Raw genomic sequence first — 13,272 nt, 5'->3', positions numbered from 1 at the left:
GGAGTTATTTGTTTTATATTGCTGTGTATTACAGACTATAGACTGCTGTTGAGAAGCTGTGTTTTCTGCTTTATTATTATTATAATTCATCAGCCTTCATAAGCATACGCTTTTTCTACCTTTTAGATATTCAATCCATATGATGGTGGTGGCCTTTAACAGCTGACATTTATTACTTAATGATATTTATTTATTATTATAAGTGAATTAAAAAGTGTTACGGATAAAGCTGGTAAAGATGAGGGAAAGGGAGGAAAAGACAGATGGAGAAAGTGAAAGAGGGAGGGGACCCATCACATGCTGTTTCTGTTTACACCAGAGAGAGACAATGGGAGGAAGCTGGAGAAGGAGAAGGAGCGAGGGAGCGCAGGGAGAGATAAGAGTAGTACAGGTTATAGTGGGTACTGGTCATGTAGAGAAGCAGCAGCAGTAGAGCCTGTGGTTTCAGATGTTGAACTGGAGGAGAGAAAGAGAGAGAGAAGGAAATGGTGAGAGAGTTGGATAATCTGATGGAAAAACAAGATTCCAGAGAAAAACCCGTAAAGAGGAGGAGGGGAAAAACAAAATCACAGAACTGGGCACTGGGATGCAAAAGAACTGTGGCGGAAGAGTGGCTGAAAGAAAAGAAGAACAGGCAAAGAGATGGAAAACGGTCCTATCAGACACTTGGGAGGAGGGGAAGAGCGACAGAATGAAAGGAGGGAGGTGTGATTCAGGGTGGGAGTGGACCAAACCAGATGGGGGATATGTAAGAGTAAGAAAAGGGAGGAAGAAAAAAAGACAAAGAAAATAAAAAAACTTAGGGAATTAATCTATTAAATGAATAAACAGAGAGAAAGAAATTAAAGGGAAAAACAGTAAAAACAGGAGAGGGATACAGAGAGACAGATGAGAGGACAGAGGCCAGCAGAGGCGGGAGCGTACAGCACGTGCACGGCTGGTGTCGGAAAATGAGGGAGGGAGGGAGGGAGGGAGGGATAGAGAGAGAGAGAAAGAGCGAGGGGAGGGAGGGAGAGTGGGTGGGAAGAGAGAGGGAGAGAGGGAGGGGTAGGTATTTAAGTGTTGGAACAGGACAGCACAGGCACGCTCTGAACTCCCTGAGAGTGAAGGGAGGGGAGAGGAGAGAAAGGTAAAGAGGGAAGAGAACACCACAACAAGCTTTCCCAACACCCGGCTGCTCTCGCACACGCTCTCGCTCAATCACTCGCCCACCAGACCTCAGGCTCTGACCTGTGGACTCTGGCCTGTCTGTAGGTCACTCTCTCTGTGAGCACCCTCTCTCTTTCTCTGTATCTCCACAGTGTTCTGCTCTTCATCCCTCTTTCGCGCTCGCTCACGTTCCTCCCTCGCAAACTTCTCGCGCGAGCGGTGGGGATGTGGCAGGCCCTGTTCAGGGGTGCCCTCGGCTGCGCCCTGCTGGTCCTGGCACTGGGGAGCGGCATGGACGCGGGGGTGTCGCCCGTCGGTTTCTACCCACGCTTCAACCCCTTCTTCTTCCTGTGCACCCACCACGGAGAGCTGGAGGGGTCCGGGACGGCCGAGGGAGGGGGAGAGGTGCTGCTCACCTTACAGATCGCCGGGAACCCCAGCGCTTACGTCCCGGGACAAGAGTACCAGGGTGAGTGCAGAGGATGTAAAGTGTCGTCTGTGGAGGAAAGTTTGAATGTTGGCTGTAGGTAGATGGTTTGGTGCTGCAGCAGATGCTTTAGTTTCAGTTTACTTTTGAGCTGAAATTATAAAAGTATGATGTGCTGGCAGAGAGAGCAGCATGTGAATTGTGTGTGAATGAAGTAAATGTTACATTTGGTTTTGCTGGAAACCCCCTTTAAAAAAATAGTTCTAATAATGTAATAATTTACAGCACAGCACGGTAGAAACGTGTGCCGACATATCAGTTTCCCATTGCTATGTGCACTAATGATGTGCCGCTCTGCTGTGTGTTTTTTTTTTCTAAATTCCTCTGTGTGTCGGTGAGCCTGTGTGTGTGTGTGTGTGTGTGAGTTCATGTGTTTATATAACTGTATAAGTATTGATGCTAAGTTGGACTCCTTGGCTCAGCTGTGCTCTTTACTGTGATCCTGATGCTCTGTGTGTAGGTGGTTTATCCTCAGGACAAAACCAACAGATCTCTCTCTCTCTCTTTCTCTTAGTCTTTATTTGAGATTCACTCTGACACACACACATATACACATGGGTGTGCATGTGTTTGTATCAGTGTATGTATTGTAGTGTGTGTGTGTATATATATATATATATATATATATATATATATATATATATATATATATATATATTTTCTTTTAGATACATGTATTTACATATTCCAAAGCAAGCCACAGTGCAAAAGTAACATTTCACAAGCAGTTGTTGAAGGAGGAGGAGAGACCTCGCGGGCTGAAGGCTATCGGCCCATTAGGGTAAGGAGACTGGCACCGAAAGGCCAGTCTGGTGCTGGCACCCACAGTGCCCCAGAGAGAAAGAGGGCCAGCTGGCCCTACCTGAGCAGTCATAGCGTAGAGGAAGCTCTCCACGCCTTCCCGCTGTGCCCTCACTCTGTGCAGCGATATGCTTCTCTCCGCTCATTTTTATTTTTTGCCCTCCTTTGTCTGTTTTTTACTCCAGTAAAATCCTTTTTTTCCTTTTGTCTGAACTACTACTACTTTCTTCACTCTGCGTCATTCTTGGCTCAGAATTTCATCATTCTCATTTGAAATGTGGCATTGGTGCATTACTTTGGCTCTTTGGCTGTGGCTAGGAGGCTATGAAAAAAACTGCCACCTGTGTCTACTCAACGTCCAGCGTTGGTGCACGAGATTGGATGTGTTGGTTAAAGCTGTCCTGTCCTATAAAAGAAAAGAAACACACACCAGTTTTGAGTTTGCTGTTCTTAAGAAGCATTGCTGGATGTGAATCATGCCTTACACAAAAAAGCTCGTTCAAAATAGACCTATGTTCAAGAATTTTTCACTTGCATGAAGCTGGAAAGGGTTATAAAAGTACAAAAGTATATCTAAAAGCCTTGATGTTCATGTGTTCACGGTGAGACAGACGGTCCACAAATAGAGAAAGTTCAGAATGTTGCTACGTGGTAAAGTCCTGTACAGATGACTGCCAGAGCACAGCGCAGAATGATCAATGAGGTGAGGAAGAATCCTAGAGTGTCAGCTAAAGACTTACAGAAATCTCTGGCACATTAAACAGAATGGAGTGCATTGGAGGACACCAACGTCCAGAGTTGGTGCAAGAGAACGTCTAGCAGTGAACAAACTGAGGTTTATATCATTTATATTAAGGCATCAGTCAATAGCTGTATCTCAAATGCAAAGGATGATATTTAGATATCAATCTAAAGTGTCATCAGTCTCTTAATCTCACAAAAGGTTCAAAGAAGCTGCTTTTTTTTTCTTTCATTGTTTACCGAGCCTGTTGCTCTGATATGATGAAGCCGGCAAACAGAGATAAAGAGAAAACAGAGAGAATGACCCAAAGGATGCTCCACACTCCCACAGAATCCAGAAAACTCTCTCTCTCTCTCTGCTTTCTTTGAAAGATGAAATGTTTTGACGACTGTTGTACACAAGTCTTTCTGGTTCATAGAGACAGAATTTTCTTTATGTGAGGATCTGCACACAGGAGTCAGAGGTCCTCGCGAAGTCAAGGCAATAACGTGTCATTTCCGAAGCTGCATCTGCCCTGCGCTGACCTGAGTGTCACCGAGGCATGTTCATGTTCACCCCAGAACATCCATTACAGAAGATGATGTGCGTCTGTGTGTGTAGGGGGTGGTGTGAGTGAGTGTGAGGGAACGAAGAGCGAGAGATTGCAGTGAATAACGCCTGGAGAGAGAAAGAGAGAGAGAGAGAGACGGGTCTTATCTGCACTGCATTTGGTTTATTCATTTAATTTATTATTTTTTGTGTTTTTTTATTATGTTTAATTACTCAAAATTTTGACATTATCTTTGTACAATTTCATATTAGGCATCATATATTATATTAAGTATATTATAACACTTCAGAAAGATATAGAGTGATCGAGATAGAGAACACTCGTCTTGCAACTTGTTGATATAAAATACTGTTAAATGGCAAGATAAGAAATGTCTTGAATAAATATAAATTGACACTAGTTAAGACACTATTATTAAGCATTACTATAGTAATGTAGTTGATGTGGTAACAATTCTTATGAACCCTGTATTCATAATGCATTATATGACATGCATAATACCTTACAATGACAGTAATAAGCTTGTATAATAAATTATAAGCACTTACAGTGACATTCATAACACATTATAAACTACAAGTATTTGTACAAGGGTTTATAAAGACAGGGCTTCAAATGCCTTAATAATATCTATTTATAATAACGTTGTACAATGAAGTGTTGTAATGCATTATAACACAGATTTGGTATAATATATTATGGTATAATGCATTTAATATGCAGCTATGATTTCTCAAATGAATGCCATACTGTAATGAGTTATAGAGCATTATGAGTGCTCCTTACTGGCATTAAGTGAAGTCTGTTTTGGTAATGTTATAACATTTATAAGAATCTATACTTTAATGCTTATGATTTTTTTTAGTAGATATATTATGCTGTAAGTACTGCTAATTAATATACCTTTATTGTAAAGTATCACCAATATTGGAATTGTCTAGCTTATTAATGTAAGTATTAAAGCATAAAGACCACATATTTATACTATATCAAAAGACAATATGTTTAATTCATTGATTAAGTCCATAATACAGTACATGTAATGCATTGTTTAGGCAGAAGTGTGAGGTATGGCAGGAATGTACAGTAATTCTGTAACTCTGGGTCAGTTATGTGCAGCTGGAACTCGTGAGGGTGATCCAGGCGAGCTCTTATCTACAGGGTGTTTGTCTCCAATATTTGAATTGCTAAAATAGCAGCAGGGATTTATTATTTTATCAGAACAGTAGCTTAGGTCTGATATCAGCTCCCAGTGGAGCTAGACTGGAGCTAAACTAGAGGTTAGATCGGGCCCAAAAATTCCGACCCGACCCCACCCGAGCCCGTGCACGTTCTGCCCGAGCCCGACCCGAACCATAAACAGTCATCATGAGCCCGACCCGACCCGAGCCGCCCCATAAACAGTCATCATGAGCCCGAGCCCGACCCGACCCGAACCATAAACAGTCATCATGAGCCTGAGCCCGACCCAACCCGAGACGTGCACGTTCTGCCCGAGCCCGACCCGAACCATAAACTGTCATCATGAGCCCGAGCCCGACCCGACCCGAACCATAAACTGTCTTTTTTCGGGCTGATTGAATGAGCGAAATATGATCAGAATTATGTTAATTAACACTGTAACATAGAAGCATACAACTATTATTTAATTAAAATAATTTTTAAGAACAGCTACACACAGTTCTGCAGGTCAAACGCGGAGGCGTTCACGTGCGAGAGAGAGAGAGACACAGAGAGAGAGAGAGAGATTTGCGTGTTCTGGTGTGAGCTACTCACAGGTAAAGGTTCTCTTTTATCTCCTCGTGCTCATATTCTAGTCCCATTCATAATTCTGCAGTTTCTCAGTGTTTTCTGTCGTATTTTGCGGCTAGCGCGAGCGCTTACAACTAACACCGCGGAACGCGAGGTGCCGCCGCGCTTGTGCCGAATCCGCTACTGAATCCGACTCCCGCTTCGCGGACAGAATCGGCACAACACCCCCCGCTGTACAACTGCGGGAGTGAAAACAGCGCTTATAAATAAATTAGTTTCGTTTCACTTTTAGTTTTCGTTATTTTATTTAAAAATGTAATTAAAAAACAGACGCCTACATCTAAGACTATTTTCTGGAGCCCGTCCCGAGGAATGTGGTGGGAAATCTCGGCCCGGACCTCCCTGATTTCGGGTCGGGCCTCGGGTCAGGTCGGGTTTGGGCAGAGAATCTAAGCTCTAAGCTAAACCTGTTACTGGAGATGTTCCTACTGTTCCTACGGTCACCATCATCATATCTTTAAACACACACACACACACACACACAAGCTTACTGCTAGTCTCATTCCATCTGATTTAATACAAGCCTATATATCTATATCTCCTTTATAATGTTTTTTGTGTGGTGTGTGAGAGATGTGTTCATGTTTTGGGTCAGAGCATGTTTGTTTTTTAACCAGAAGCAGCAGTAAATGCAAAACCCATCCTCATACTAATCATGGCTTAATGCATTTGAAACGTTTCACCACTAATTTTGTTAGTGCACGCATTAGGAAATTAACATCCTACTATGCTCTGTGCATTGGCATAGGAACCGGGTAGAATTATCAGACATAGGTGGATCTGTCCCCCTAAAAATGATACAGCAGAAATAGTTTTAAAATGAACTTTGCACCCCTGCCATGAAAAGCACCACCTTTTAGGAAAAGCATCCTCTCTTGAGAAAGACTGAAGGTGATGTTCCTTTTTCCTTATTTCTTACGAGTCAGCGTAGCTTAGAAAAGTATCTGACTTCTGGATAATGTCTTATTCTGCTAACAGACTGGGAGGGTTTGGGTTTACTAACGTTTATATTAACTGCTGCCAAAAATCTCTATAAAACCTTACTCTAGAAAAAATTACACTCGATTATTAAAACCATCATAAGAAGTTCTCTCAGTACACAAAATTAAAAACAGAGGACACAATGCTACTGAGTTTTTTTTAAAGAGTGGAGAAAAGTAAACAACAGAACATGCCAATACATAATAATGATAATATTAATAATAAATGTATGACAGTAAAATGTAATGTGGAGTAACATGATTAGGTTGTAAAGTCACCTTTAGTTGGATTTAACAAATAATAAACAGAAGTACAGGATTTGTTTTTGTGATTAACTGTAATTCTGCAAACGCGGTGGGCTTTTATTCATATTAGCAAATGTCCCCCCAATGTCAAATAGGCTCCTACACCTTTGTCAAAAGTTCAAAAACACTGTGAATGTATTATTTTTGCGTTATTTCATTATTTGTTGAGCTTTAATTTAGCTCCAGATGCTAAAAGACCTAAATGGCTCTAAAAGAAGCTTCACAGATGGTCACGAACCAATTCAACCAATCAGCTCGATAATGTTTCAGTAGGGAGAGCATCAAGCTTGTTAGGAATCAGTGAAAACAGGGTTGGAACTGTGGGTGAAAGCAGTTAGCACTTATTAACAGTGATGTGTGCTTAAACAGTCCTTCAGCAGCTTCATAAAGAACAGTAACAGAGTGCGGTTTCTCAGTGTAAAACCTCTTTACTGAAAGAACACTGACAGGTTTTGGAGATTAGCCGTGCTACACCGCAGGCTCTGCTCTCAGAGACGTGGAAAAGTGATACGGACAGATGACTCAGTGTTCAGCGTGTTCCTGACTGGTGGGCGACTGCATGTGCAGCGTTCCCCAGGAGAACAGTACGCGCCTAAATTCTTGACCCATGCAGTCAATGATTATTATTGGTCACATATTCCATTTAAATTTGACTTAAATAACATTAAATAATACATTTACTAATTATTTAGGTTCTACAACAGTTATTAAAACAGCTATTAAAAAGATTCTTTAAGCATACTCATGTATTTGTTTGTATAGATGAGAGCATGCATTCAGTAATTTCCTGTCATTTAAAAGGCATTTCATTTATCAAAAAAAAAAAAAAAAAAAAAAAACAGTTTATGGTAATTTATTTTTGTCCTCAAATAGTGAAGAAAAACTGCAGTTTTACATCTGTTAAAAAAAACCCTGTGGGTTCCAATCAGTCAATACATCTCCATCACTGACAGACATTTAATCACAATGTTAAAGTCAATAAACATGAGGGTAAAAGTAGTGAATGTTTAATGAAGCTTTACAGCGCAGTTCATACAGCACAAAACTACATGCTGAGCTCCGATTATCATCAACACAACCCACATTTATTAAAAAAGCTTTTAAATAAAAACTATAATGAAAAGAATATAGTGAATAGAATTCTCATACATTGATTACATACATTGCAAAAAAAAAATCTTCCATTAGTTCAATTTCACCACTAACCACAATCAGGCCTGATTACTGTCAGACCCGTAGCATCAAGAAATCACTTAAATAGAACCACTCTGAAACATGAAGCAGGTAGAACATCATCTTCAGAACTTTGAGAAAATATTCTTTGGACTAGTTTGACTAATAAGAAACTTTTTGGAAGGTATGTCTCCCGTCACTTTTGGCATAAAACTAACATAGAATTCAGAAAAAGCTCATCATACTGAATGGTGGTGGTAGTGTGATGATGATGATGATATGGAGCTGCTGGATAACTTGCTGTAATAGATGGAAGCAGGAATTCTGCTGTTTACCAGAAAATCCTGAAGGAGAATATCCTCCATCTGTTCATGACCTCAAGCTCAGGAGTACTTGGGTTCTGCAGCAGGACAATGACCCAAATCACACAAACAAGTTCACTGTCTCTGAATGGATTAATAAACTAAATGCAGGTTTTGGAGGATCTAGTTAAAGTCTGATTGAGATGCTGTGGATGATCTTAAACAGGACTTTTATGCTGGAAAATCCTCCAGTGTGTCTGAATTAAAATAATTCTGTAAAGAAGAGTGGAACTAAATTCCTCCACAGAGATGAGAAAGACTCGTTATCAGTAATCAGTAAAGCTTGATTGCAGTTGTTGCCGCAAAGAGTGACACAACCAAGCTGGATTGGTTTGGATTTTTTTTTCTTCTAATTAAAAAAAAAAAGTTTTGATTGATTACCTTAAATATACAAATATAACAACAATGCAAAAACAGTAGAAATTCTTATTTTATAGTTTTAATTGATCAAAAATGTAAAAATATGCCAGTCAAATTAGAATCCTGACAACGGGCTCTGTGTTGCTCTCATCTATAATGCACATACACATAAATTGTGATTAGATAAGCAATGTTACCTAATTAAGGACTTTACTAACTGTAAGAGCACTAAACTGCTAATTTAATTACAGACATTAATATTTACATATCAGACAGGCTTCTTGCACTGTGTATAATTAGAATGAAGTAATCAAACCTACATCATACATCTCGTCCATCAGGCTGAGTGATCACATTCACTCCTTCACATCCCAACTTACACATTATCATTTACTAAAATATAATAATAAACAGTGGTTTCTGGTTGAGAGTACGCTGTGCGCTATTGGCTGCTGCTTCTCACCGGTGTGTGGACGAGTGCTGAGTGTGAATGGTTGTGTGTAAAACATGTAAATTGTTAAGCGTCCTTGGGTTTCTAGAAAGGCCCTATATAACTTCATTCATTCATAAAAAATGTTTGTTTTGTTTAATAATAAGTTTAATATTTATATAAATTAAGGCTTTTGTAGTATTTCCAAATAAAGTAAGGGGAAAAAAGACTTGAGTATATTTATCAGGCTATTAAACTTAAAATTTCACCTGAGAGAGCGATCCTGAAGTTGACCCAGATTCAGCACAGCACCACCTCAGCGCTGCGGTCAGAACAAAGCAGCACAGTTCATTTCTGAGCTTCCATACACTCAGAATAACACTGACAAAACTGTCTGTCCATCTTAACTCTGCATTAACATCAGTACCTCAAACACTGTCATCAATATCTAGCTATCGCTACTGCAGCACCACTGTTAATATATTAAATCAGTAACTCTGGTCTGGATAAATGAGCCTTTAACTTTATTTTCTCTAAGGAACCAAGCCTTGCTTTTCTGTGGCATCACTGCGAAGAGGATAAACAGATTTAATCCAACAGGGACCACAAATAAAAGCACATGGCTTAAAGACATGAGAGGGTAAAAGTGTGTATTGTAACAATACACTCTAGCTTTTCAAAACACTGATTATACTGAAAAATGGTAGAAAAAAAAATGGTTGTTCATTAATGTAAACTACTGTTATCATTATTTATACATTTGCAAGAAAAAAGTATATAAACTCTTCGGGATTATACTTGAATTTCTGCATAAATTGGTCATTAAATGTGTTCTGATCTTCATCTACGTCACAACAATAGACAAACACTGTCTACTTAAACATGCAAACATATATATCTGTATACAATATATAATATCTATATACATATACAATAATATCTTCAACATTTTTAAATATCATAAACAATATTATACCCTGATATATGGTACCATATCACTCACCCCTAATAATAACCCGCATAATTATTATTAGTATCATGACATTCTGGACATTCTGTTACAAATCTGATAAAATTATTGTATTGTTTAATATCTCAGTTCGGGGTGCTTTATCGTATCGTATGCAATAATAAAATGTAATTTTCATTTTGTTGCAGTAGTTTATTCTTAAAAATCTTTTTTTTTCAATTTAATGTTTTGTCAAATCGCCAAGAGTATCGCTATCGTGAAAAAAACATGATTGTGATATTGTTTTAGGGCCATATCGTCCACCCCTCATAATAAACCATATTAGGACTAGAGAGGGCTGAACATTTTATTTTAATTTATTATGCACTGTGCCATTTAAGTTAAATTATATTACATTACATTAAAAAAAAAAATGTTGATAAAAGTTACAGAATACACAAAATATATTAAACCAGGGCTCTAAATGAAACTTTAACATTCAGTCTTTTAGTTTTACGCTTGTAAAAAGAGAAAATCAGTAATCTGCAGAGTAATACAGCTGCACCTGGCCTTACTTTATACCTTCTATATTTAAACCTAGAATAAAAGTGATGGAATCACTTGTGCATCAAAAAAATACATTTTCCACTCACTCTCCTGACAGATAAATAGTGCTACATGTTAATAGAGGAAGAGAGCAAGACACCACGCCCTTTTATCTCAGTGGAAAATGGGATTGTGTTGCTTAATGCGTAAAAGGTGAATTATATCTGCAGAAATCTGTGATTTGTCATCGTATTTTGTCAGTTTTTTGTGTCTTCTGGATGAGTTATGTTGAGATAATTATGTATTACAAAAATATTTGTATTGTACTCACATATTGTAGAGCTGTACTCTTGGATGAATCTCTTCTGAAGTAATTCCAGACTGAAGTGTCTGCTAATCTAAATGTTAAATTATTCCATATGAAATTTATTTTAGGGCATTTTGCACAAATGAATAGAAATAGCTGACAGCTGTAGTCCATTGTGACCAAGTCTAACAAATTAAAATAAATATATCACCACTGGATTCAGTAATCTAGGTGGGTGTTTATGTGGTTTTCACCATGCATGATATCTGTGTGAACCATTTGTTTTAAAAAAGGCAACACTTTCTTGTATTTTTCTAGTAAAATGTACAGTAAGGACATAAATACAGTTGCAAGGAAAAGTATGTGAACCCTTTGGGATTAAGAGCACCTGGATGTTCCACAGCAGTACTGACTAAATATACTGTGGACAGATGAAACCAAAATTGAGTTGTTTGGATGGAACACACACACAGCGCTATGTGTGGAGAAAAAAGGCACAGCACACCATCAACAAAACCACATCCCAACTGTGAAACATGGTGGAGGGAGCATCACGGTTTGGGGCTGCTTTGCTGCCTCAGAAATTGCTAGAGAGTCCTGACCTCAAACCCAATAGAGATGCTGTGGAATCACGACCTCAAGAGAGCGATTCACCCCAGATATCCCATAATATTATAGCTGAACTGAAACAGTTTAGCGAAGAGGAATGATCCAGAATGATCATTTAAATAATAATAATATAATATATATAATAATAATAATTATATAAACATATATAAAAATATAATCATTTCAAATGTAAAAGGAAGCAGAATTGTTATATTTTCCTGGAACTGATCATGTTTTGGTCCAAATTTTACCAAGCGTCTGTTTTTTTTTTTTAAACCTATTTTTGAATGTATAGACTTTAAATATATTCACACCTAAGATATATTTTCAAAAATGGTTGAAAATGCAGTGTTTATGAGTTGAAAGCATTATTACTTTGATAAAAGTCTAAAGAAACAGCATAAGGTGGATTTATTTTTCGTAATAATCACACCTCTAGGATACATGTAGATACTAAAAACCTGACACTCAGAGCAGCCTATACCTTTCAGTATTTTAATCAGGAAACACAAAGAAAAAATATATACAAAAATGTATTAATGAATTAAACCAGAGAGGATGCTGAGCTGTGTGCACTGTAAGGCTTTAGAAGGCTGAGGATTTGTACTAGTTTTTTCTGAAGGTTTAATGCAGTAGAGGTCTGCGTGTGAGGTCCCTGGGCTGCCAGGGCTAGATGAGACCCAGAAAGATAAAGAGAGAGAAAAAGAAACACAATAAGAGTTAGTTTAAGAGTCTGGAGCAACTCGCTCGACAACCAGCGCCTGGATCGGCGTGTTTGTGGGGATGCAGATGTTGGTGCTGAGAGAGAACAGGTATCCTCATTAGTCACTCAGGTGTTTCTCCTGCTTCTCCTTCCAGCCATGTAGAGGTGTGGGGCTGTTCAGCACCACGGACAGCGTGGGGCGGGTCCCCCACCACACCGTGTTTAATACTCGTCTGAGTACCTGCTGACTAGCCTGCTGACATCCATGACAACATCTACCAGCTCCTCAGCACACACTGCTTCTGTACACACGTTATCATTATCATCACGATCAGAGCTTGTTCATGTTTTATCTTGAGGAATATGGTGCCATGGTCTGACTCTTTGTTAAAATGATGTGGTAAAGCAGATACTACCCTATAAAATTCTATACAATCTCTTGCCTGCTGGTGTAAAATGATGTAAAGACTAAATATCTGTTTAGTATTGCTGACATTTTATATATACAGCTCTAAAAAATAAGAGAACACTTAAAATGATGAGTTTCTTTCAGTTTGATTTGACCAAACTGAAAACCTCTGGAATATAATCAAGAGGAAGATGGATGATCACAAACCATCAAACCACCAAACTGAACTGCTTGAATTTCTGCACCAGGAGTAAAGCAGCATAAAGTTATCCAAAAGCAGTGTGTAAGACTGGTGGAGGAGAACATGGCAAGAGGCAAGATTTATGAATATGAATTGTGTTTAGTAAAATTGTTGAATAATTACTTTTTTGAGTAATTACCTGGAATTTAGTTTAAACGTTTACTACTACTCTGTCTCCAAAACAGCAACTTTACAGGAGAGAGGAAAAACCTTGTAAACTTTCAATGGAAGTCAATGTAAAAAGAGTTTATTTCAGGTCATTTTGAAGAGTTTCTATTGGTCTGTTCATTAAGTAATTTTGGCACAGTGTGAGGGACAGTTTGTCTGTTCAAATTATGTAGTAAAAATAAAAATCA

At 38.6% G+C, this 13,272-nt stretch overlaps 1 protein-coding gene across 2 annotated transcripts in view; it reads left to right on the top strand.

The window, feature by feature from the left end:
- Positions 1-1,072: 1,072 nt before the first annotated feature.
- The window catches only part of reln (reelin), a 203,848-nt gene continuing 191,648 nt past the window's right edge, over positions 1,073-13,272 (top strand). Inside the window, exon 1 of one of the 2 annotated variants that reach the window (XM_049473396.1) lies at positions 1,073-1,618. In XM_049473396.1, the coding sequence (XP_049329353.1) occupies positions 1,375-1,618 (244 nt within the window). In that variant the 5' untranslated portion in view covers positions 1,073-1,374. The remainder of the gene's footprint in view (positions 1,619-13,272) is intronic. The other variant, XM_049473397.1, reaches the window with a different exon arrangement.

The sequence above is a fragment of the Astyanax mexicanus genome, unplaced genomic scaffold, assembly GCF_023375975.1.
Source record: "Astyanax mexicanus isolate ESR-SI-001 unplaced genomic scaffold, AstMex3_surface scaffold_37, whole genome shotgun sequence".
Classification (NCBI taxonomy): domain Eukaryota; kingdom Metazoa; phylum Chordata; class Actinopteri; order Characiformes; family Acestrorhamphidae; genus Astyanax; species Astyanax mexicanus.
This window is presented reverse-complemented; position numbering and strand designations above follow the sequence as displayed.